The sequence below is a fragment of the Capricornis sumatraensis genome, chromosome 1 (assembly GCF_032405125.1).
Source record: "Capricornis sumatraensis isolate serow.1 chromosome 1, serow.2, whole genome shotgun sequence".
Taxonomy (NCBI): domain Eukaryota; kingdom Metazoa; phylum Chordata; class Mammalia; order Artiodactyla; family Bovidae; genus Capricornis; species Capricornis sumatraensis.
Genome location: NC_091069.1, coordinates 2,620,475 through 2,645,071, shown reverse-complemented (window position 1 = coordinate 2,645,071; position 24,597 = coordinate 2,620,475). Strand labels below are relative to the sequence as shown.

The following is a 24,597-nucleotide window of genomic DNA, read 5'->3' as shown; positions in this document are numbered from 1 at the left end:
GGTGGGGGTGGGGCGACCTGCTGCTGGCATCTAGTGGGTGGAGGCCGGGGGTGCCCCTACACACACCCTTCACTGTTCAGATGGCCCCGTGACAAAGACCTATCCGGCCCCAAACGTCACGAGGTGGAGACCTGTGTGTGCTCCAAGGCGGGTGGGGAGGTCTTGGTCTGGTTCCCGGCCGTATCTCGGCACCTGGAACAGCGCCAAGCCCGCAGGAGGCACGCGGTTGGGAGGGGGCATCTCAGGTCTTGGGGCTGGGGCAGCCTAGTGTAGTGATTAGGACTCCAGGCCCCAGGGCAGCCTGCCTGGCTTCAGCCCTGGCTCTGAATGTACCAGTCGTCATCATTTGCTGAAAGATGATAAATCACCATGTGCAGGAGTGAATGATGGGGACGGAGATCAGCTGTCCATCATCCCAGGGCACGGCTGCCCCGTCCCTGTTCTTGACCCAGCCAGCAGCTGGTGCCACAGGTGTTCTGTGACAAAGGGGACCTTCTTAAGGAAACAGAGCTCTCTTTCCTGCAGAGCTTCCCCCGTGCCACTCAGCCCGTGATCAGCCAGGAGGGGCCCAGGGACTGTGCTGCTGGACCCCCCCGGGGGCCTCGGAACTGGTCCTGGCTGGCCGTCCAAGAAGCCCCCCTGGGCAGTGCCACCTCTGGGGGAGTCGAACCTCTCCCTGGGGTCTTCTCTTGCTGCAGGTGGAAAGTCACGTCTCTCGGCCCGTGCTCGGCCAGCTGTGGGCTTGGCACGGCCACTCGCTCGGTGGCCTGTGTGCGGCTGGACCGCGGCCAGGACACGGAGGTGGACAGGGCAGCCTGCGGGGGTCTCGTGCGGCCACAGACCAGCATCCCTTGCATCATCGCCGACTGCGCCTACCGGTGGCACGTCAGTGCCTGGACACAGGTAAGCGCTGCAGCTGGGGCTGGCCGGCCAGTGTGTCAGCCGAGGGTCCTCACGCATGGGGACCTTGGGCAGGGGGTTATGATCTCCTGAAAGGAGGGGGAGAGCCAGGCCTGTTAGGACACCGAGGGATGGAAGACCTAGAGGTATCAGGGGACAGGTAGGCCTTCAGAGGCCCCGAGGTCTGGAGACGTCGGAAGATGAAGGGCTGATAACTCCGGAAGGAGAGCAGCTGCCATCCTGTGCCCAGCACCTTGCAAAGCCCTGGAGAGACGAAGGTAGACAGGGCTGGGTCCCTCCCCCTGGAGGGGCTCACTCACAGCGCGGAGGGGAGAAGAGGCGGAGCACACGGCCGCCAGCGTCAGGAGGAGCCTGGGCATCCAGGGTGGAGAGATGGTCACTTGGAAGAGGTGGCGCGGGGCGGGCAGGCAGGGTGGACGCTGCGCTGCAGTGAGTGATGGAGGGCAGGAGGAGGAAGCCACGGGTCCCCACTCTGGGGCCTGGAGACAGCGAGGCCTGGAGGGCGACAGGGAGAGACTCGGGTTTGAATCCATGCTACTCCTCTCTCTGTGACCCTTGCAGGGTGACTTCTCTGAGCCTCAGTCTTATCATCTGGAGAATGGGCACATATGCTCTCCTCCTGCGTTGGGCAGAGATTATATTGGATCCTGCCTGGCCTCTGGTCAACCACTGTGCTTGTCTTGCCCCGGCAGGGTCAGCCTCACTCTGTCCCTCTTCCCTGGCAGTGCTCCGTCTCCTGTGGGGAGGGCATCCAGCATCGGCATGACGCCTGCCTAGGGCCCCGGGCCCGGGTGCCTGTGCCCGCCGACTTCTGCCAGCACCTTCCCAAGCCGGTGACCGTGCGGGGCTGCCAGGCCGGGCCCTGTGCGGGGCAGGGGACGGCCAGCCCGGCGCCCCACGAGGAAGCCACTGCTCCAGGCCAGACCACAGCTGCCACAGCTGCGTCCCCGGAGTGGCCCCAGCCCCACACCCACCTCCTCTCCCCAGCTCAAGGACGCCTGCCCAGGCCCCAGGAAAGCCCAGTGGAGACCAGTTAGTTTGATTCCTTCTTTCTGTGTGGGGGTGCTGCAGGAGGGGGGGCAAAGGCATCTTCACCGTGGAGAGTCAGACTGCGCTCCTCATGGGGGCCTCTCAGGGGGGTGGACCTGTGACTGCAGGACTCTGGACCCTGGGCTGAGCGCAGCTGAACTGGAGGGGTAGGCTTGGGAGGCTGGGCCCTCTGCCTCACTGGGAAAGTGCAAGCTCACTTTTACTATCATCGGGGAGAGGGACCCGAAGGTTGAGAAGAGTCAAAAGCCCTACCCGTGTGACCCACTGGCGCAGCAGGCATGGCTCTGTGCCTGGGGTGGTGATACGCTGGCCCACGCAGCCCCCTTCCCACCCGAGAAGGCTTCCGGTGGGGCCTGGGAGGACATGAGCCACCCCAGCTCCCAGGCTCCTCCCCTGGCCCTGCCCTGCGGGGGACGCCCCGCCTGGGAGCGCTGCTCACCTGCCCTCCTGCTGCTCGCTGGCTAGGTGTCTGTGGCCGGCAGCACCTTGAGCCAAAGGGAATCATCGACATGCGAGGCACGACGCGGCCGGACTGTGCGGTGGCCATCGGGCGGCCCCTGGGTGAAGTGGTGACCCTCCGGGTCCTGGAGGGTTCTTTCAACTGCAGTGCTGGTATGTCTGGACCACAGGAGCAGCTGCTGCCAGTGCCGGGGTCTGGGGGTGCCAGTGAGGGTCACTCGAGGGTGCCCCATGCCTGGGAGCATGCTCCAAGTGCCTCCCCACGTGTAATCACTACAGCCAGCTGAGGACTGGGGTGTGGTTGTCCCCATTTCACAGATGAGGAAACTGAGGTTAGAAGAGATTAAGTTATACATGGAGTTCCTTAGTGTTGCATGGGCATGTCGGGACCTGAACTCAGCTGAGTCTGCGCCAGGCCACTGGGCTGCTACTGGACTTGGGGTGCTGGGTCTTCACTGCACTGCCCCTTCCCCAGGGGAGATGCTGCTGCTTTGGGGCAGGCTCGTGTGGAGGAAGATGTGCGGGAAGCCGGCCGGCATGGCTTTCAGCTCCCAAGCCAACACGCTGCTGGTGAGGCAGCGTCTTGTGCGGCCCGGAGGCGGAGTGCTGCTGCGGTATTCAAGCCAGCCTGCCCCGGGAGCCTTCCACCGAGGTACCGCGAGGCAACGGAGCCTCCCCACCCGCCCAGAACCTGCCAGCGGAGCCAGTACTGATGGACTGGTGGGCGGGGCAGACGGAGGACTGAGCTGCTGTTGTTGTTCAGTTTCTCCGTGTGTCCCACTCTCTGAGACCCCACGGACTGCAGCACGCCAGGCTTCCCTGTCCTTCACTATTTCCCTGAGTTTGCTCAAAACTCATGTCCATTGAGTCAGTGATGCCATCCAACCATCTCATCCTCTGTTGCCCCCTCCTCCTCCTGCCCTCAGTCTTTCCCAGCATCAGGGTCTTTTCTCATGAGCCTGCTCTTTGCATCAGGTGGCCAGAGTATTGGAGCTTCAGCTTCAGCATCAGTCCTTCCTATGAATATTCAGGGTTTATTTCCTTTAGGATTCACTGGTTTGATCTCCTTGTAGTCCAAGGGACTCTCAAGAGTCTTCTCCAGCACCACAGTTCAAAAGCATCAATTCTTCGGCACTCAGCTTTCTTTATGATCCAACTCACATCCGTACATGATTACTGGAAAAACCGTAGCTTTGACCAGACGGACCTTTGTCGCAAAGTAATGAGCTGACTGCGAATGAAATGCAGTGCCTTCCTGGACCCCCCGACACCCCACCCCTGCACGTGTGCCCAGGACAGGGTCCTGAGCTGTGCAGCCTCCCTTCCTCTGGGGCCCCGTGGCACAAGGGCTCACACCCTCCCTCAGACCACCGAGGCCCCACACCCTGGCCTGGCACTCAGTCCTTCAGGATCCTTTAAGGGCCTTCTGCATGCTGCCTTGCCCAGCCCCACTGAGTGCACTGTCCTCTTGGCTCATCCTCTGCAGAGCCGGGTGTGTGTGCGCGCACACCTCATATGCAGGACAGTGGCCGGGAGCCCTGCAAGCCTGGGGCCCCAGCGCATCCATGGATTGCCCTCTGGCTTGCTTTGGGGATCTTGCCCTCTTCCTGCAGCCCAAGCTGCTGGAAGGTGGCTTCCCTCGGGGTTCCAGGCACTTCTGGGCCCCCCAGACCTCAGATGGGAAGTGGGACCCTGGGACCCTTCTTCCTTGGCCCCTCAGCATGGAGCACAGGCCCTGGCTGCCGGCCTGGTCCTCGCTCCTCACTTCCCAGGCTCCCCACGCACAGGCACCTGCCTTGGGAGAGACTCGGGAGGGCTGCGCCCGGGCCGGGTCGGTGTCAAGCTCTCTTGCACGTGTGACTTCGCTGAGATCTCTTAAAGTCTGTCCTGCCCAGTGTGTGCTCTTGTTCCCTTCACTTTGCAGAAGGAACTGAAGCCCGGAGCATTTAAAGCCTTCATTAGGGTCACCCAGCCAGGAAGTGGTAGAGGTGGGGTTCAGTGGGGACTTCTGCCGGGGCCCCTGATCCTGACCGTGGTGCCGCACTGATCCCCACTGCTGCCCGGCTGTGAGCTGCCCTGGCCTCTGCCAGGAGCAGCCATTCCTGGGGCATCCTCTGTGTGTGAGATGGTCCACACACAGTTTGTCCACCTGCTCTCCCCTGCAGGATGTGACACGCAGCTCTTCGGACCCCGGGGTAAAATCTTGAGCCCATCAATGAGTCCGGGTGGGAGGAACGTGGGGGGCTGTCGCATCTTCATCGACGTGGCCCCGCGGGCCAGGATCGCCATCCATGCCCTGACCGTGGACAGCGGCACCAGAGCTGAGGGAACTGATGCCAGTTACATCTTGGTGAGGCTGCTGGGATGGGGACAGGAAGGGGCTGACTTCTGCCATCATTCTCGACAGCCGTCCCTGGGGACAGGGGTGGGGACTGGACTGGAGGGTTGCTGGGCCCACTGAGTCTACTTCAGACCAAAATCCTCAAAATCAGTGAATGAATGGGAGATAAATTTCCTCCACTTATTTCCCAGCAAATGTTTCTTGAGCTCCCTACAAGAATGAAATACAGGAACTAGCTGATGTAGACAGCCGGTTCACCCAGGACTGAAGCATAATTTTAGCGCATCAGATAATTTTACTAGAAGAGTAGGCCAAGCCCTCCCTCGATGAGCTTTCGTGTGTTCTGGGAGAACTGGCCTCTGTAAGGTATCAGCTCCCTGCAGGAGGCTGTCTGGCCTCTGTACAAATCTGGGCTCAGATCCCAGCTCTGGCATTCTGGCTGTGTGTCCTTGAGGAAGGAGTGCAACTTCTTTGAGCCTCAGCTGCTCAGGTAGAATAGCAGCGTCTTCGTGATGGGCTGCTGTGTGACCTGGGTGTACGATACTTTACACAGTAAGTGCTTATGCTAATTATTATTTGCGGTCGGTCCTTTGGGCTGCCTCTCTTCTCCCAGATCCGGGACATCCACAGCCTGAGGACAACGGCATTTCGTGGGCAACAGACGCTCTACTGGGAGTCAGAGGGCAGCCAGGCAGAGATGGAGTTTAGCCAGGGCTTCCTGGAAGCACACGCCAGCCTTCGGGGCCAGTACTGGACGCTCCACACGAGAGCCCGTTAGCCAGCCGATCCTCTGCCTCAGCTTCCTCTCCAAGCGCATCCCTAAGTTGCTCGGTGGACACAGTGGAATGCCTCCTCCCAGTACCAGTAGGGAAAGGAAGGTGCCTGACCTTTATGAACACCTGGCAGGTGTCCGTCCAGCCCTGGTGAGCTGACTCTGGTGTCTGAGTGCCTCCTCCAACAGACAGAACACGAGGGGGTGGGAGGCGGGACTCTTCCAGCCCCTCGGGTACCAATAAACTGAGCGTTCCGTCTGAGTAGCGTTTTCTTTACCCAAAGTCCCCGAACACGGCTTGAAAACCCAGCCCACCGCACAAAGGGGATTCCCTGGCCGCAGTCGGGCTCCACATCCACACCCGATTCCAGAAAACCCCTGGCCACCGCCAGCGGTCGTCCGTCTATGCAGGGAGGGAGGCTGGAGTCCCGAGGCCCTGATACCCGCGCTCCTGTCGCTTCCCTGCGACGCCCCGCCCCTCTGCTAGTCTGAGTGGGGAGGCAGAGCGTCGGAGCGTCCCGCGGGGCAGGGCCCGGACCTGTGCTAGTAAGCGCGAGGGGGCCTGGCACGCTCAGTCCACCTCCCCGCGGGCCACGCCCCTATGCTAATGAGACGCCCCGCCCATATGCTAATGAACAAGAGCTTCGGGCGTCCACCCCCGCGCCCAGCCACGACGCCCCCGCCTCTATGTTAATAACCCCGGGCCTCTCGGGCGCGCCTCGCCGCGGCCCCGCCCCCTACGCTAATAAACGCGAGGCCGCCCGGGGCGCGCCAGCGGACCCCGCCCCTATGCTAATAACGTGAAGCCCCGCCTCTATGCTAATAAGCGCGAGGCCCCCGGGCGCTTTCCGTCCAGGTTCCCGAGGGCCACGCCCCCATGCTAAAGACACGACGCCCCGCCCCTATGCTAATAAGCCCGGGCCTCTCGGGCGCCCTCCCTCCGCCCGGCCCCGCCAGCCCCGCCCCCTATGCTAATAAGCGGCCGCCTCTCCCACAAGGCCGCGCGCCGGGACTACGCGGCCGGCTCCGCGGCTCTTTGTGCGCGCGGCGGGCAGCGCCTGACAGCGGCACCATGAGCGGCGCGGGCGGAGCGGCGGTGGCGCCCGCGAGCTCGGCGCAGCCCGCGCAGGAGGAGGGCATGACGTGGTGGTACCGCTGGCTGTGTCGCCTGTCGGGGGTGTTAGGGGCAGTCTGTGAGTACTCGGCCCGGCCCCGCGCCCCCTACCCCGCGTGCCTCCTGGAAGGGAGCCGCTCGAGATGCAGTCTGCTGGTTGCGCTGGGCTCGCAGGAAGCGGGCGCTTCTGTGGTTGCCATGGTTACCGGCTGGTGGCCCGGACTCAGGGCGCGTTCCGGCGGGGGGGTGGTGGAGCGTGACCGCCCGGGGAGCCGCGGGCCCGACGTGGCCTCACCGCCGCACCACCCCCCTTCCCACAACGCGCCTGGCCGGAGGGCAGCCCCGCCTGCTGACTCTGCTGCGCGTGCGGACAGCGGCCGCCTTATCCTTCCGGCGAAGGTTGTTTACACGTGGGGCGGGTGCAGGTCTGGCCAGGTTTCCCAAGGGGCGGGTGGTGTCAGGGAGCAGGTGATCCCCGAGGAAGGAAGGTGACCCCTCCTCTGGGTCCTCGCTGTCCACTTGGAGACGTGCGCTTCCTCTGATGTCAGTTCTGCCTCCGGCTGTCAACTCAGCCGCAGCAGCGCCACGCATCCTCATGTTCCCGGGATGCAGGCTTGTCCTGGACACACACCCAACCTCAAGTTTTCCGGGAAGCCAGGCTCTTTTACTACAACCACCCTCCAAAGAGCAGATGTAGGAAGGTGGACCTGCTACTCAGTGAAAGAAGGATCTCGTGGCGGGTCTTCTGAGGCGAGCGCCAGTCTAGCTGAAAGGCTGCTACCCACAACCTTGTGAATTACTGGACCGGGGCGGGCACAGCCCGGGGCCTTAGAGAGGGAGTGTCTGTTTGTCCAGGCATTCTCAGGATTGGCACAGAGGGCCGGGGCCAGGCGGACCCTGATCAGATATGCCAGAAGGAGCAGCACCTCTTTAGGGTCCCCTTCCAGTCTCATGGCCCTCCCAGGCGGGTGGAGGCAGGGTGTGCCCCTGTCCAGAGGCCAGAGTGGGTGGGCCCTCTGCCAGTCACCAAAGGGCCTCTGAGTCCCTGTCACTGCTATTCAGAGGAAGCATGCTTTTGACTTTGTAGGAGAGACTCGGTATGATCCTTCAGAGTCTGGGTAGCTGTTTCCCTGGCAGATCAAAGTGAGGCTGCTGTGGGACTGACATTGATGAGGCATGGGGTGGGGAGTGGAGGGCCTGACTGTGTCCTGTGGGCCATCACCCTCCTCCCTTTGTCTTGGGGTCCTCAGCTCTGCCGGTGGTGGTGGTTTAGCCACTGAGTCTTGTCCGACTCTTGCGACTCTATGGACTGTGGACTGTAGCCCGCCAGGCTCCTCTGTGCATGGGATTCTCCAGGCAGGAATACTGGAGTGGGTTGCCATTTCCTTCTCCAGGGGATCTTTACGGCCCAGGAATCGAACCCGGGTCTCCTGCATCGCAGGCAGATGCTTTACCAGCTGAGCCATGAGGCTGAGTCCCCTGTTGACTCTGGCATCCCATCCAGCTTGTGCTTTTGAAGTGGGATACCTGGGCCGCATCAGGAGTTCATGGTGTTGGGGTACTGACCCGTGAAGATGAAGAGAGACCTGTGGCTTCACCCTGAAATGTCACTTTCCCCTGCAGATTTGGGAACGTGATTGTCATGTGGATTCCCAAAAGCATATAACACAGGGTCAATTGCAAAGCACACGGGAGTTTTAGAGATGAGACTAGAGTTCAGGTAGAGCTCCTGCTTCTCTCTGGTCGCTGTGTGGAAGCACCACCTTCCTCAGGTAGGGGGCCTTGGAGAGGCATTTCCTCGGGGGCTTGGCTGTCATCTGGAGGAGACAGGCTGGCCCTGGACACCTCCCTCACTTGCGACAAGCATCAGAGGCCCCCGAAGGGACATCTTCCAGCACTTGATGGTTAAAGGGCTCCTGGCTGGAGCCTCTTTGTCTGGGTTGAAACCTGGTCCTTCCGGAAGGTTGGCTGTTGGTAGACACGATTGGAGGTGGAAGGCAGGACATATGGGCCTCTGTCAGGCGAGACTGAGCCCAGTGGACCGTCGGGCAGAAGCAGCGTCATGTCTGGGGCACTCATATCTGTGGCCCTGGGGAGCCTGCTGCCCGAATGAGTGTGACGGTCGGTCCAGGACAGGTGCCACCTTTGGAAGGCCGGAGCGCGTCTGTTGCTGCAGGAGACCTTGGGGGTCACACGGGGCAGTCCCCTTCACTTCACGTGGTTTCGTCTTCCATCGCTTGCTGTCTGCGTAGGGTTACACGGGAACACGCCAGGAGGGCTCCAGGCCTTCTCAGGGATCAGGTGCGGAGGGAGCTGTTGCAAATTTAATGAACTGGTTGCTCATTGCTGCCTCGGGGCGGGGGCAGCTTCCTGCCCAGCAACTGGCTTCCTGGCCCTGCCTGGCAGGCTCCTGGAATTCTTGGCGAAGCAGGCTGGGGCCCTGGGGACGGAGGGAGGCGAGTGCACAGACCCTGCCTTGGGAGGCCATCGGGAGGGGTGAGCCGGCTCTGTGTTTGGGGCCCCAGGGAAGCCGTTTTCCCGGGTAGCAGAGGATGCCTCCTCCCCGCCACAGGCCCTGGGTGTTTCCAGGTGGGTGGGCTGGGCTTCAGGAGAGGAAATGGGCCTGGAAAGGTGAAAAGACCGTACCCAGAGTCACTGGGCTGGGTTGTGGTCAGAGAGGGGATTGTGACCCAGGCTGACCTGATCCCGATTTCTGTTCCAAGAGGGGCATTCCTGTCTGCAGCTACATCCAGAGGGCTTCTCTGTGGCCCACGTGGTGCGTGGTGCCGCCTGCCCTGCCCCGAGCCCTTGATAGATGGTCTCTCTTTGATGCTGCTCACCTTGCAAGGTGGGTGTCGGGACAGCTGGGGCTCGGAGGGCAGGCTCCCCCAGGCCCGGAACGGAGAGAGGGCAGGATGCCCTTGCTGAGCCCTCGAGCAAGCCAGCTCCGGGATCCCGCTGCGCCCTGGCCGTGGGGTCTGGGCAAGCGCTTCACCTGCCTGAGCTGTCCTCGTGGTCCGTGGAGCCGTGTGCTGGCGTCGCTGGGGCCAGCTCTCCGAGGGCAGATGTCTGGGTGCTGTGAGGAGAGCCTGGGGCTGAGTCGGAAGGGCTTCTCGCGCTGTCTTGAGCTGTCTCCCTGGGTGGCCTCCCCCGGCCAACTCCCGCTCGTGTGTCTCTCTCTCCAGCTTGTGCAATCTCGGGCCTCTTCAACTGCATCACCATCCACCCTCTGAACATCGCGGCCGGCGTGTGGATGGTGTGAGTAAGCATGCGACGGTCCTGCCTGGGGGGTTGGGGATGTGTGTAGAGCCTCACCTCCCAGGAGGGCTGGGGGAGCCCACGGGGGTCGAGTTGGGAGCACTGGTCCATGAGGCTTGCTGGATGCTGGAGGTGTGCGGGGGACTTGGGGACCTGGGGGGTGTGAGTTGTGCAGAACAGTTCCTGTTCTGGGGCTCGGGGGGGTTCTTGGGGCAAACAGGGGTTCTTTCCCTCCAGGCTGGGGGGATGGAAGGGCCCAGCCCGCTGGAAGGGCCCAGGATCTGGTCACTGCGACTGGGACCTGGGCTCCTCCGTGGGAGCCCCCCGAGGGGGGCCGTGGCAGCCTCCAGCCTCAGCTCTGCCCTGGGAGCCCTGCTCCAGCTACCCTGTTCTGGCTCGTCTCGGAGCCTGGTGGGGTGAGCAGCATGGAGGGGGTGTTCCCCGAGGCAGCAGCAGGAGGGGTGGCATCCTGGGGACACAGGCGCCGGGACCCACCAGCCCGGCCCGGTGTCAGCCTGCTCCTCTCCCCGGCCCTCCAGCATGAATGCCTCTGTCCTGCTGCTGTGCGAGGCGCCCTTCTGCTGCCAGTTCATGGAGTTTGCGAACACTGTGGCAGCTAAGGCAGACCGGCTGCGCTCCTGGCAGAAGGCCGTCTTCTACTGCGGGTGAGGGGCCGCGGGCTGGGCGTGACTCGGCTCCCCAAGACCCTGCCTCTGCCCCACGCGGCGGGGTTGGCCGGGAGCAGGGAGGGGTCGGCTGACCACCCCAGTGTACTCCCCAGGGAGGTTTGAACGGGGACGGGCCTTTGTGCCGAGTCGCGCAGTGGACCAGCTGACCGTGATCCAGCGGCTCTGCGCTGCCCGCAGCTCCGGCCGCGAGGCCCGTGCGCCTCGCAGCTTCGAGGGTGGTAAGGGAAGGGAGGCTCGCCTGGGCTGTCGGCCCATCCGCTGGGAGTTGTTGGGCGGATTCTGGTAGATCCTTGTGTCCCTCTGGAAAGCCTTTCAGGACAGTGGCCGACCGAGGTGTCCTGACACGGAAGGGGGAACAGGAAATAGGGCCTCCAGATATGTTTTTCTCAGATTTTCCCACTTCTAGTAACAAGTTCTGCATCTGAGTCCTTGCGTCTGAACCCCCAGGTTGAACTAACTTCAGGATGTGTCTCCTGCAGCTTCTAGAATAGTGCCTGGTGTCTGGGAGGCTGTTAAGAGCTCCAGGCAACAGCAGGAGTGGTTATCTGGATTATCCTTAGGCGTCAACACGGAGGTTTTTATTTCAAAGGTTTCTTCCCTTCCTGGAGGCCAGTGGTTGTGTGGTCAGTTCTAGACCGCCTCCCCCGCGTCTGATCACAGAGGAATGAAGTGCGGGTCGGCATGTCCTTTGCCTTGACCTTTATTTTTTAAATGTGTGTTAAAATGCTAACAGTAATGTATGTTTGTTAAAGATAAGCTGGAGAAGAGAAAGTTGTTACTCAAAGCCCCACTACCTGTTACATTTTGATATGTGTTCTTTCAGCCTGTCTGCAGGCATTTTAAAAAACCCGTTTCTCACCCAGTTTTAACCATTGCAAGTAAATTTGTGTCCTGGTTTTCCCCCCTTAACATCATGGTACAGATGTTTTCAGTTTTACCACAAAGGCTTCATAACATGACTGTTAATGACAGAAATGCTTATCCCACTGGCTGTGTCGCGCTTTTCTTAGTTTGCCAACTGAAGTACAGGTCAGGCTGCGATGAGCATCTTGGTGCTAAAAATTTCTGTGTTTCTGATGATTTCCTTAGGATCTGTTTCCAGGTGCGGAGTTACTGGGTCAAAGATTATGGTCATTTAAATGATTCCAGTGTGTGGCTAAATTGTCTTCCACAATTTGAAGAGGTTCCCTGGGTTTCTTCCTCCTTGTCCCTGGCCCTGGGCCGTGTGCCTTTTCACATTTGTGTCTGTTAGCTAAGAGGCGAAGTCTTTTCTCTGTGCTTTTTACTAATTGCATTTTCTTTTTTGGTAATCAATGGTCTAGTTTTCTTTTTACCCGTTGACATCCTAATGTCTTACTTAGTAAGCTGCGTGTGTTTTCTGTATTAAAGATTCCGTCATCTTTTATTGTGTTCCCTGTAAATATATTTCCAGCCTGCTGTTTGCCTTTAATTTTGTTTTAACAGAAGATTTTTTTCCCACGGTCTCTTTTTCCCTTCACGGTTCCTATTATTATTTTATTACTGGGAAATTTTATAACTCCAGTAAAACCTCACGATCACACATCCCGCCAGAATGGACACGCAGGTAGAATTCAGTTGGTCGCGCCCAAGAAGAGGGCATACAGTCTTGTCTTCATTGCGTACCGGCTGTGTGTGTTAGCCCAGATCGCTGCCACTGGTCTGGACATCCCAACCAGGACCAGCCACTGACCCTGTGGACGCATAAGCCAGAGCGGCCGCCTTCCTCCAGGTGGTGCCAGTGGGACCAGACAGAGCGGGGGCTGCCTCACCAGAGATGCGTTCCGCGTGCGCCTCGTCACAGGAAAGCCCCAGGCAGCTTAACCTTTGGACTCTTCCTTGTTGAGATGTGGCTGGTTTCATTGCGCCAGTCGGAGCCTTAGTTTATTTACTGTTTATGCTGTTCCAGGCATTGTGTTAGGCAGTCAACACGCCTTACCTGCTCCATCTCACAACCTCTGAGATTTGATCCCACCCCACCGTAGCGAGATTGAGCCTCAGTTGAATAACTTGCCCTGAGTCACAAGGCCAGCAGGGGCCTGAACGGACACCGGAATTGTCTCCTCTCTCTGTCTCTATGCACACTGAGGGCTTGGACCATCTCAGCGCTGTTTCCACCTTTTTGGATCATGGACCCTTTCAAAAATCTTCTTTTTTTAATAATTTTGCTTGTGTTTTGGTTGTGCCAGCCCCTTGTTGCTTTGTCTGGGCCTTCTCTAGCTGCAGCCAGGTGGGGCTGCGCTTCCGTCGCGGTGTGCCGGCTTCTCTTGCTGCAGAGCATGGGCTCTATGGGGCGAGACCTCAGTAGCTGTGGCCCATGGGTTTCATTGCTCAGTGGCATAGGGGACCTTCTTGGATTAGGATCAAACCCGTGTCTGCAGAATTGGCAAGGGGGATCTTTACCACTGAGCCACCGGGGAGGTCTCCCCACAATCCGATGAAAGCCTTGGTTTCTCTCCCCAATGCACAGAATTCTGCAGACAGGCTCATGGGTGTTTGAGGACTCTGTGAAGCTGGATTGTGAGCCTGTGTCCCAGCTGATGCCCGGGGTCCCTTCCTGTGCCCGCTGTCCGGGCAGGGGCTGGGTGAGCCTGGGCAGCAGGAAGTGGTGTTGTGGCCATGGGTGGGCGGGCCTGCCCCGTGACCTCTGCTCCTCCCGCAGGATGGCGGTCGTTCCCGTCGTCATCAGCCTGACCCTGACCACACTGCTGGGCAACGCCATCGCCTTCGCCACCGGGGTGCTGTATGGGCTGTCTGCGCTGGGCAAAAAGTGCGTCCGCTGGTCCCGGCCCGGCTGCAGGGGGAGTGGGGGTGGCCTCTCCCTTCTGGAGCCTCTTGGGGACGCAGGTCTGGGAGCGGCCGTTTACCACCGTCAGTGACCCTCATCAGCACCTCCGGGGCGTCTGAGCTCTAAGGGGTGGAGGTGGGAGAACTCACGGGACCCCTGGGGTGCAGAGTTGGCAGGGGTGCAGGGGCACAGCTCCTGGAGAGCCTCTGGCCATCGGGCCCCTCCTGGCTCGGTGTTCCGATGCCCCCCCCAGTCCCGCAGAGCACAGCCCGAGGGCCCCAGTCCTCTTCAACTCACATCCCCAGCAGTCCAGGCCACTCTCAGAGGCGACAGGATGGGTCTCTGCCATCCTCAGTGACAGGGTCTCATCTGGGGAAACCAGGGGGCGTGGCAAGCGCTAGGGAGGGCCCCCCAACAGGGCCCCAGGCCAGGAACGGGGCAGAGGCCGGGCGGCTGCATGTCTGGGGTCTGTCCCCCGTGTAGCGCTGACTGCCCTGTCTCCCCAGGGGCGACGCAATCTCCTACGCCAGGATCCAGCAGCAGAGGCAGCAGGTGGACGAGGAGAAGCTCACGGACGCCCTGGAGGGGGAGCTGTGAGGGGGTTGGGGCCCTCCTGCCCCCGCCCGCCTCCTGGTCTGAGCGAGCTTGTGCCGAGGAGCGTGGACCCCGAGGGGTCTGGGGAGGAGCCCACGTCTGGTTCTCTCAGTCCTGCTCACCTGTCCCCACGCCCGGAGTCCTCTCTCTGTCCCCCGCCACGCCCCGCCCTTAGCATCACCCTGAGCCAAGTGCCAAGGGGCAGGGTGAGAGCTCGGAGGGCCTCACCAGCAGCAGCAGGGTGAGCAGAGGGAGCCTCGGGGTGACCAGCTGCAGGGCTTTGCACAGACACCCTCCTGGCCCCACTGTTTCCAGCTGGCCTGGCTTGGCCGGCCACAGGCCACGGGGTGGATTTCGAGACTTCGAGTGGCTGGCGGGACCACCCACTGTGACCGGCTGGAGGCCTGGGAGGAGCTGCTCCTGGGGATGTGGGTCCCGTCTCGATGTGGGGGTACATCCGCTCGGGCCTCCTGGCCTCCCAGGCAGGAGCATACCCCGTGAGCTGAGCTGCCTGGGCCGCTTCTGTCTGGCCTCCCACCACCACCCAGGCCCCGCCAGTCTCCTCCATGGGAGCCCCCAGACGCCCCTCCAGTGCCCCCGCCGGCAGCCCTGGCAGCCTGACCGCTGGCTGGGGTGTGCTCCGGCCTCTGGTCCCGGCACCGTGGACGAGCACAGAAGCAGGCCTCTCCCCTGGGCCTGGCCGGCCTGGGCCAGCCGTACGCGGCTCTGGGGCTCCGCCCCTGCTCCTCCCAGGAGCCTGGGGGGCTGCGCCCACCTTCTGGAGCCAGCCCCAGGGCTGCACCCAGTCTTTGCTTCCAGATGGACCTTCATCTCTGGGGGTTGCTAGGGTTGGCGGCTGGGAGGCAGGCCCTGTCCCGGGGATAGCAGCATGCCCCCAGCCCTCAGCTGGGCTGAGCTCTGGGGCGGCAGGGTCTACCGTGCGGCCAGCCCGGCGGGACACGTGCCTTCAGGGGTCCTCTGGGACCATCTTCCTTAGGCCTGCGCCGGGGTCAAAGGGCTGTGGGCTGTAGGCCTCTCCAGGCTGGCAGGGTGTGTGCGTGTGCGTGTGCGTGTGCGTGTGCGTGTGTCTCCTGTGTGTGCTGTGGATCAGACTGTCTACCTCCCTGGAGCAGCGAGGGCCCTGCCCACCTCCTGGCTCATCCTTCCCCAGGAAGTGGGGCTCTGGGGTCACTCCTGCTTCTGCTGGGTCTCCCTGCTGACAGGGGTCTCCCTGCTGACGGAGCCCTTCCTGCTGATGGGGGTCTCCTTGCTGCAGGAGGGAAGAGCTGGCTGTGTGTGGAGCAGGGTTGTGGCTCTGGCCTGTGAGGAAGTTGGGCGGGTGTTAGGGAGGCCCTCCAGCCCCTGGGTCACAGGCTAGAGTGGGCAGGTCACCCACCGAGGTAGCCAGGACTTGCCCACCCTGGGGGTCTGGGCCCTGTCCTCCCGAGCTCCTTGTCGACTCTCCGTGTCTGGCTTGTGTTTTGAGCAATAAAGCCTGGTGGCGGTCTGTACGCTTGCTCCCGTGCTCTGCTCGTTACCTTTTCCCTCTGGTCCAGAAGGAACACCCCGACCCCAGAGCAGCCGAACAGGGGCCCCCGGCCCCGGGGGAACCCACCGTGTCATTGGGGTGCTGTGCAGCCTGGTCCCAGCATCTCAGACGGCGCAGGTGGCTCTTCTGAGCGCACAGCTAGGAGGAGCTGGAACCTCACAGCCGGGGAGACCCAGCCCTCGCCCCTTCCTTCTGCCTCACTGTGGGCAGACTGGGGTGGCCTGGGGTAGCAGGCTCTGGTGACCTTGGCTGAGTCTTGGGTCTGGCTTGGCCGCTGGGGGCGACTCCCCCAACGGGAGTACTCCCCACTTCCTCCTCTCATTTATTGGTATAAATAGGGTGAACACAGCTCGGCCTCAAGCGCTTCCTGTTCCCAGAAGCGGGGCGGGTGTAGGAGGCAGAGGCCATGCAGGGTCCTGTGCCCTGGCCGGTGGGCGTCCAGCACGTCCCCTGTGGTGTCCATAGGCCTCACAGGTGCAGCTTCCTGTCCTGGTCCCCACGCGGCCACCAGGTGATGGGAGCAGCTGGACGGGGGTGGTGGCGTCCCTGTGCAGAGCCAGTCCACCAGCACTGGCCCCGTTTATCCTCAGCACGAGGTCTCCTAGCGAGGCCTTGTCCCTGGCCCGAAGCCATGTGACGGCTGCCTCTGCTGGCAGGTCCGGCGGATGAGTGTGTGACACTGCTCGACGGCGGTGCTGCCTGCCCAGGGCTGCCCGGGCCCGGCACGTGTTCCGGGGGCTGTCAGGCCTCTGGGCTGCCCCCCTGTGCCTGGGCTGTCGGTGGTGGGTTGCTGCTGCCTCCTGGGTGCAGGGTGCAGCTTCGGGGCCAGAGCCCAGCTCTACCGCCCTCTCCGGCGGGGCCCTCTCCGGCGGGGCCCTCTCCGGCGGGGCCGCTCCCTAGCGCAGGAAGGACCTCCTCCCGGTGCGGAAGAAGGACTCGATCTGCTCCAGTGACCGGCCCTTGGTCTCGGGCACACAGCAGCCGGTGAAGGCCAGGTTCACCAGACACACGGCGGCGAAGAAGAAGAAGGGGGCCTGCAGGCCGAAGGCGTTCTAGGGGGAAGAGTGTATGGGTCACGGGGAGCCCAGCACCAGCTTCTGGCCCGGCTCGTGCCAGCCAGCCAGGGGCGGGGGCAGAGGTCCATCACATCACCCGGTCAGATACCCGAGGGCTCCCCACCATCGGCAGGATATCCAGCCACTTTAGCAGGGCGTACGAGGGCCCCCAGGGCTGCAGGCAGCCCTCCTCTGGTGCTGGGCCCTGGGACTGACCACCTCCTCTGAGCTGGAGCCCACCCTGGCCCCAGACACCAGCCTCTCTCTCCCAGGTCCCAACGCCCACCTTAACTCGCAGCCTTCCCACGCGCCTGCATGCAGCAGGCTCACCACCACGCGTGGCCTGGGACAGGCTCCTACTCTGCCCACAACACCCCCCTCTCCACCATCGCTCTGCCTTCTCCTGGCACCAGCTGTGGGTGCCCCCACCCTGCCCTGACGCACTGACTGCACCAGGACAGGCCCTCCCCAAGCTGTCCGCATCAGATCCTCCCGCCCGGGGACTGGGGACTCTGGTTGGCTTCAAGGCCCGCTGGGAATCTGAGCCTAGAGTCAAGTTAGGATGGGGAAGCGCTCGGCTGAGAGACCCAAGTTGCCCACTGGAGGGAGGACCACGCTCACTGCCCGGGAGGGTGCGGCAGGGCAGGCAGGCCTGGCTCTGTGGTTTCACCTCGGTCTGGGGGTCAGTTGCCTGACTCCCCCCGACAGCTCCCTGAGCCGAGTGTTTGCTGAACCGAAAGAGCCTTCGTCACGCTGTCACTTGGCAGTCCCTGGCCTGGTGTGAAGGGAGCATGTGCTGAGGCCGAGGGGACACACGGAGATGCCTTCTCATGGGCCCCCGGCACCGGCCAGAGGGGCCTGCGGGCCGAGCACTCACCGTCACCAGCAGGAAGGACTTGGTGAGGGCAAAGGCGGTGAGCCAGCTGACCAGCACGCAGAGCCCTGAGGCCACGCCACGGGCCCGCAGGGGCAGGATCTCCGACATGAGGAGCCAGGTGATGGGGCCCCAGCCCATGGCGTAGCCTGCCAGGGGTGAGGGGCCAAAGGGTGCACTCAGACCCCGTCCGGGGGCCGGGGGGGGTGTCTCCCTGGAGCAGCTGGGAGGCCCTCCCCAACCACCGAGATGGCAGCGCCAGCCCATCCAAACGCGACGCTGGCCCGCCCCCCACCCTTCCACGGGCACCCCTACCCATGATGAAGAGCATGGTGGCCAGCAGGGGCACCAGGGTGAGGTAGCTGGTGGGCGTGGCCAGGGGCTGCTCCGTGCCCGCCAGGGCCGCGTGCTCCAGGCCCACGGTGCTGTTGGGGGCCAGAGACTTCGGACCAAAATGCACGTACAGCCCCAGGGTCAGGTTGGCAGCAAACATGCCGGCGGCTGTGGACAGACCAGCGGCCCTCGGGGGGCCGGGACCCCGTGAGCCCGAGCCCCTCGGCACCCTGCGCCCTGTGCCGCCCGCTCCCACCCCGCCGGCATCTGGGTTGCCACACCCAGCGTGCGAGGTCACTCCCGCGAGCCCCAGCCGGCCTTTCTGGACGTCCAGCCCTGCGCCAGGTGAGCAGGGCAGCTGTGACCCAGGCCTGCGAGTGCGGCAGCTGCAGGAGCAAAGGGAGGGCGCACAGGCGACCGCCCGCACTCACCCGAGACGAAGAGCAGGACCTTGCGGCCGGCCAGGTCCATGGTGAGGGCGGCGATCAGCACGGACAGGAGCCTCACGGCGCCCACGATGGCGGCGTCATCCTTGGGGGGCTGCGAGGAGGGGGCCCTGAGGCCGAGCCACCCTAGCCTGTTGGGCCTCTCCCCCACCCCCGAGGCTCCGCAGGGTCAGGCCCCGGGCTCAGCAGCTTTCTGCCAGTCACCCAGCCCAGCCCGCGGGGCCTCGCTGGCAGGGGGCACAACCGTCATGCCCACCAATAAGCCCAGGGCTGGCACTGGATCCTGGCACCACTGCCCCTAATCTTCACATCTCATCTCATCTCTGAGCCCAGGACAGGCGGGTGAAGGCCTGCTGGCTATTATCTCCAGTTGGCAGAGGAGGAAGCTGAGGTTTTGGCAGGGGGGCAGAGGGGACTGACTTCCTCAGCGAGTGACAGATGCCCGGAACCTGGGATCTGTGGCTCCCACGGGGTCAGTTCTTCTAGAAGTCTGGTCTCCCTTGTAATTCCGAGTATCTTGCTTACCACGTGGAAGCCTTACAAACATTACTCGGGACAAGCGGGCGCACAGAAATAGTTACGAGACGCGGGTGCGCCCGAGGCCCCGGACAGGGCAGGCGCTCAGCGGGCACGGCCTCCCTGGGCCCGGGGGCCGAGGGGCGGGGGCGCGCTCTCACCAGCAGGACGGCAGTGCTGCCAAAGATGGGCTGCAGGTAGACAAGGATGGGCGTGATGCCCGTCAGCTGCTGCAGGAAGCGCATCAGCAAGGCGATGGCGATGGGCCGGTACATGTGGGGGTCCCGGGCCTCAGCCCACGACAGGCGGCTGCTCTGCAGACACGAGGCTGCCGCTGCGGGGGGCTGTGCCGGCCCCTCCGGCTGGAGCCACCCTGGCCTGGGCTGCCCGGGGCTAGGTAGGAGGCTCCCTTCTTCCCTCTTCCAGGAAAGGTCCCTGTCACTGGGGCAGCCCTGGCTGTGGGGACCCCCAAGGGACCCAGGCTCCCCGGTCAGTGGGTGGGCTGAGGCAAGACCCCCTGCTTGACAACATGGCCGGGTCCCCGGGCATCCATGGTGCGGCGCATACACACCCTGGGCCAGACCCCAAGATGTCCTGCCCCCACCCCCTGCTCCTGGAGGTGGGAACTGCTCTCATCCCCGCTTCCCAGGAAAAGCAACCGAGGCTCATGCCACCGGCGTGAAAGGCCCGTGTCCCACAGCGCTGCAGGACACCCACCCTGCACACACCTGTCTCTGGACGGTGTCCTGGATCTGCTCGAACTCCCAGTGGGTGTCGGCATCGGCCCCTCGCAGCCAGGCCAGCGCCTGCAGCGCCTCTGTGTCCCTGCCCTTGGAGAGCAGGAAGCGAGGGGAGTTGGGCATACAGCTGAGCAGCAGGACCATGATGAGCACTGGCCCCTCCCCGGCCACGGCCAGCCAGCGCCAGGGCAGCAGCAGGCCTGCGGACAGGAGCTGTGAGGGGCTGGGGCGGGGCTGGACACAACCCCTCCCATCGGGGGGCCTCTGAGCAGCCTCACTCGGCTTCCAGGGTTAGTCCCAGGGCCGCCTCCTACAGGAAGCCTACCCTGGTTGCTCCAAGCCGGGCTGCACTCTGATCAAAGGGCCCAGGTCCTTGGAGGGCCCCAAGGGTCACAGCAGGGTGACGGAGGAGTAGCCTGAGCAGCAAGGCCCTTGGGGGCCTCTACCAGCAAACACTGACCACCCCCCGCAAGCCGGCCGCACTCCGATCACTTTTCACCCATCCAAGTATAAACCAGGCCCGACCCTGCTTAGCTTCTGAAATCTGACAAGATCGGGTGCATTCTGGGTGTTATGGCCATAGACCTGATCACTTCAATCTATGAACTTCCCACCTAAGACTATTTGCCAGAAATCATTCTGCTATTAAGACAGTTTACAAGACTGCCAGCCTAAGAGAACCCTCACGGCCCAGTTAGGGGTGGGGCCTCGTGACCAGAGAGGGGCAGGGAACTGCCCGGAGGCGCGCGGCACAGTGGCAGCCACCACCCCTGGCTTCCCGGCAGCGGGCTCATTCGTGGGCAGGTTTGTCCCTTCCTCTCTTGGGTCGGGCTTCCCCGGGTGGCTCAGACAGTAAAAAAGTCTACCTACAATGCAGGAGACCTGGGTTTGATCCCTGGGTCTGGAAGATTCCCTGGAGAAGGGAATAGCAACCCACCCCAATATTCTTGCCTGGAGAATCCCATGGACAGAGGAGCCAAGTGGGCTCCAGTCCACGGGGCCCCAAAGAGTGGGACCCGGTTGAGTGACTCACGCTTTGGCTTGTGCCTTCCAGCCCCTGCTGCTCAGCGGCCCCATCCCCCCACCCCCCAGCCTGCACGCAGGAGGTGTTTCGTGTGCCTCTGGATGATACTTGCCAAGGGCATAGAGGGACAGTGACCCGAACACCGCCATGAGCTGGGGCGTGGCACCCAGGGCCCCGCGAACGCTGGGGGGAGCAATCTCAGACACGTACACCTGCAAGACACAGCCCACCCAGCCTCTGCTGAGCACACGTGCCAGGCCCGGCTGAGATGAGCAGGGTGGCCCAGTGAGCCCCGGGAAGCAAGGGAGTGGGGGCTTCCGTGGGTTCTCGCCCTGGTCGTGATCTCAGCAGGACCTCAGCTGCCTGAACAGTCAAGTGGGCAGAACCACTCAGCCCTGACGGCGTGGAGGCCCAAGGGCCCCCAGATTCTGGCCTCCGCTCCCCTGACCTAGGGCTTCGTGCCCAGCTGGGCCTGCCCAGCCCCGACGTGGGATCGATGGGTAACATGCTGGGTCCCAGGAGGGGTGCAGGGCAGGGACTTCCTTTTCCTCCCTGTTACGTTGCTCAATGTGGATTTTCTCTGATTGAGCAACGAGTCTGCCAGGCCTCAAGACAGGAAGTTCGGGGAGTCCAGACTGGGGGCAACTTGGGGCATGGTGTCACATTTCCCCCAAGTTAGCTTCCCTGGGGGTGCTGAGCTGAGGCTCCCTGGCAAACATATCCCCCTGGATTGTGGGGGGGAGCCCCCGAAGCCAGGAGCCCTCAGCTCATGGTGGTCAGTGCAAATACTGATGCAGTGAAGGGACCAGGTTGGGCAGTCCTGGCCTTACCGGGATGCAGGCAGCTGTGAGCCCCCCTGCGAAGCCCGTCAGCATCCTTCCCAGAAGCAGCATCCAGAGGCCGTGGGCGCCTGCCATCAGCGCATAGCCGGCTGCCGAGGGCACAGCTGAGAACATGATGCTGAGCTTCCGGCCCAGGAGGTCATTGAGGACCATGGCACTGAGTCCCCCGGCGGCCGCACCGAGGGTGAACACGGACTGCAGAGGAGGGTGCGGGGCAGGCATGTCTGGGCGCTCTGGGCACCCAGCATCCCCACCCCGACCCCATCAGAGCCTAGAGACAGCTGCTCTCCCAGGCTGTCCCGGGAGCCTGGGCTGCAGGACTGAGGCTCTGGATGGTAGTGAGCCTCCTGTCCCCAGAGGGGTACAAGCAGCACACAGACAGCTGTTGGTGAGGGAAGCCACAACAGGTGTCTGCCGTGGTTCTATCCAGCCGGATGTTTAAACGCTTAGTACTGTCATATAGCAGAGAGGAGGGTTCTGTGACTTGAAGCCCTTGGGATTCTAAGGTTCGGGGTTCTCGGACTGCCTGCTGAGCACACAGGGAGTTGGACCCAGTTAGCAACCTGGGCATCCTGCTGAGCCTGAGCCTCAGTTTCTGCAGCTACATCATGGGGAGAGCAGTGGCACCCATGCCACAGGGTTGGCCCCGGAGTGAACAAGCTCTCGTGGGACGTGCCAAGCAGGGGCCCGGCACAGCCTAGGTGCAGAGCGCGTGTTGGGTGTTATTATCTTAGCTAACATGCTGAGGTTGCAAATCCAAGGCTACTAAGACAGCAGTTCTAGACACTTGGGACTCCGAGGACCCATGCTCTTCCTACCCACACGCCCACCATCTCTCCTGGCACCCTTGTGGCCCAGCAGTGCTCTTCCCGTCAGTACCAGAGTGTCCTGCCTTCCCTTGTCCAGGGAGGTGCCTGCTCTGTTGTGGGGGGCAGTCTGGGGAACCCTCAGCCCCGCTGGGTAGAGATCTTAAGGGACACCTCCCCACCTGCTCCTTCCCACGCCTTCTCCATCAGCTTTCACTTCCCGCTTTCATTCGGAGCCACTGTCTGGCCTCACTACCCCCCACCCCTACTGCCGACCTGGGGTGGGTGGGGGAGGGGCAGACCAGGGCCCTGGAGGGGGTCCTGTGGCTTTGCTTGGGGAAGGGGGCTGGTTTCCTAGCTGGGGACAGAGGGCAGTGGGTCCCCGGCCCCTCTGCCCTGTCCCTTAGCTCAGAGCACGGCTCTTACCCCGAACCAGGATGCCTGGGTTTTGCTCAGATTCAGGTTTGGATCCGAGGAGTGCTCCAGGGCGGGGATGACGGGGGACGTGTAGACCAGGGCGTACCCGAAGCTGAAATTGCCCAGCACAGCAGCGAAGGTAGCCAGGAACACTCTCTTGTTCTGCAGGACCCTGGTGTGTGTGGGGGCGGTGCAGAGCTGTCAGGATCTTTGAGTCCCCCCACTTCTAACTGCTGCCTGGCCTGAGCACAATGGATGCCCGCTCAGAGGGCAGTGCTGGGGACAGCTGGGTCGAGAGCTGGTCAGACTGGCACCTCCCGGGCCTGAGCACCAGCTTCCTGGGGAAGCCCCCGGGGCATCAGGACAGCCCATTGCTGGGGCTGGGACACGGGTGCAGGGCGCTGTTCCCAGAACAGGAGCCCTGGCGTCTGCCCCCAGCTTTGCCACGCAAGAAGGCTTGCTGCTTGACTTTAGGCAAACCCCTCACCTTCCCTGGGCATCCATGGTCCTGTCTCTGTCAGCTGGGGGCTGGCCTAGTACTCGGGGGGCGGGGGGGAACCCCGACTAGCGTGTCTGAACGAGGCGGTCCCTTGGGGGCCACTCCCAGACAGTCAGTGGAGGCCCAAGGTCGGGGAGCCAGGTGCCCACTGGAGGTTACCAGGCCATCCGCATCCTCCACCCGCAGGCCCTACGCCAAACGACTCTCACCCGACCCGCGTCCTCTCCCCTGGTGACGGGGGCGGCTTCTCGGGGAAGGTGTCATAGTCCCGGCCTTCGGCTCCCAGCAGCGGCTCCTGCATGACCGGCTTCTCCCGCCCGGGCGCGCCGCGAGTGGCCGGGGCGGCTCTGTCCAGAGGCGCGTCGGGCCGCAGCGGATGGAAGCATCCGGCGGAGCCCGGAGCTCCGCCCCCCGGCCGCGATTGGCTGCGGGGCGGCCCTGCAGAGCGGGCGTCGGCCAATGGGGCGGCCGCGAGTGGTGCGGATGCTGAGGATGCTGGCGCCGAGCTGGGTGGGGCGGCCGGGCTTTCCCCGGGAGCCGACTCGCGTCCCGGCCGGAGTAACCGGAACCGGGAGGCAGGGTTTTCCCTGGACGCCGCAGGCCCCTCGTGCGCCCCTGGAGGCAGCAGGGCTCGCTAGGCGGATAGGAGCCTTCAAGAGGGGAGACTCTTGGAAGTCGTGCGGGGCCTGGTGCAGGCTGGGTACCAGCCCTGGGGGCGTAGACCGCATCCCTGCATCCCACCCGGGGCCCAGTTGGTATAAGCGGGGGAAGCTGAAACCCAGAGAGGGGCCGCAAGGCGTCAGGGTCACCCAGGGGATATTTGTGCCCCTTCGAAGGAAGGCCGTGGGCTCCGCCTTGCGCTCCACGCCCTCTCCCTGCCACAATGCGTCTGGAGTCACCGCAGTCCCCTAACGCGGTGAGACCTGGCAGGCTCGCCAGATCCAGGGGCCCCTCAGCCAGGGTGTGTGGCGTGAAGGCAGGAGGGGGTGGCGGTTCCCGTGGGCGAGACTTGTATATTTTCCTATTTCTGACTGGGGGAGTAACCTGGGCTTGTAGCAAATCATCCAGGTAATAAGATACAATTTACAAATAGGAAAAGCAGAAACTGAAAATTCCCTGGAAGTCCAACCTAAAAAAACTCCCCAACCAACCAAATAAAAAACCCAACCCAACCCACACACGAACGCACACACCACACAATGACAAAAATTACTGAGTCAATAGTGTCAACTCTCCCTTTGGGCTTTTTCAGAGAGGAGAGAGGAAGATGAATCAGACCCTATTGTACTGAATGGACGTCCACGTATATTTTAAAACCGATCCTTCGTTGTTGAGCATTTGGATTATTTCCAAATTGTATCTGTCAAAATAGCAAAGAGTTTTAAAAAGTTGTTACAATTCTCTTTTATACTCATTGCAGTATATATAACCATATATATTAGAATAGACAAAGCAGAGACGTGGGAAAACCACGCGCTCTGCCAACAGCGTC

The 24,597-nt window shown here is 62.6% G+C and overlaps 3 protein-coding genes across 5 annotated transcripts in view; 2 read left to right on the top strand and 1 right to left on the bottom strand.

The window, feature by feature from the left end:
- Positions 1–5,694, top strand: part of ADAMTS13 (ADAM metallopeptidase with thrombospondin type 1 motif 13) — a 32,321-nt gene extending 26,627 nt beyond the window's left edge. Inside the window, exons 24-29 of the mRNA XM_068983255.1 lie at positions 699–903; positions 1,647–1,953; positions 2,437–2,583; positions 2,906–3,082; positions 4,596–4,780; positions 5,385–5,694. Coding sequence (XP_068839356.1) covers positions 699–903; positions 1,647–1,953; positions 2,437–2,583; positions 2,906–3,082; positions 4,596–4,780; positions 5,385–5,549 — 1,186 coding nt within the window. The 3' untranslated portion in view covers positions 5,550–5,694. The remainder of the gene's footprint in view (positions 1–698; positions 904–1,646; positions 1,954–2,436; positions 2,584–2,905; positions 3,083–4,595; positions 4,781–5,384) is intronic.
- Positions 5,695–6,604: 910 nt separating this feature from the next.
- On the top strand, positions 6,605–14,120 carry CACFD1 (calcium channel flower domain containing 1). 2 transcript variants are annotated; one of them, XM_068975797.1, is made up of 5 exons: positions 6,605–6,736; positions 9,843–9,915; positions 10,455–10,580; positions 13,285–13,392; positions 13,917–14,120. In XM_068975797.1, the coding sequence occupies exons 1-5, from the start codon at positions 6,616–6,618 to the stop codon at positions 14,005–14,007; spliced, it is 519 nt and encodes a 172-aa protein (XP_068831898.1). In that variant the 5' UTR covers positions 6,605–6,615; the 3' UTR covers positions 14,008–14,120. The 2 variants fall into 2 exon arrangements, with proteins under 2 accessions (XP_068831898.1, XP_068831899.1); XM_068975798.1 differs by lacking the exon at positions 10,455–10,580.
- Positions 14,121–15,951: 1,831 nt separating this feature from the next.
- SLC2A6 (solute carrier family 2 member 6) lies at positions 15,952–23,436 on the bottom strand. 2 transcript variants are annotated; one of them, XM_068981201.1, is made up of 10 exons: positions 23,315–23,436; positions 22,616–22,778; positions 21,372–21,578; positions 20,654–20,753; positions 19,506–19,717; positions 18,939–19,091; positions 18,247–18,355; positions 17,798–17,983; positions 17,486–17,631; positions 15,952–16,605 (listed from the first exon to the last, which is right to left on the bottom strand). In XM_068981201.1, exons 1-10 carry the CDS (start codon positions 23,404–23,406, stop codon positions 16,450–16,452), a joined length of 1,524 nt encoding a protein of 507 aa, XP_068837302.1. In that variant the 5' UTR covers positions 23,407–23,436; the 3' UTR covers positions 15,952–16,449. The 2 variants fall into 2 exon arrangements, with proteins under 2 accessions (XP_068837302.1, XP_068837310.1); XM_068981209.1 differs by lacking the exon at positions 17,798–17,983.
- Between the last annotated feature and the right edge of the window lie 1,161 nt (positions 23,437–24,597).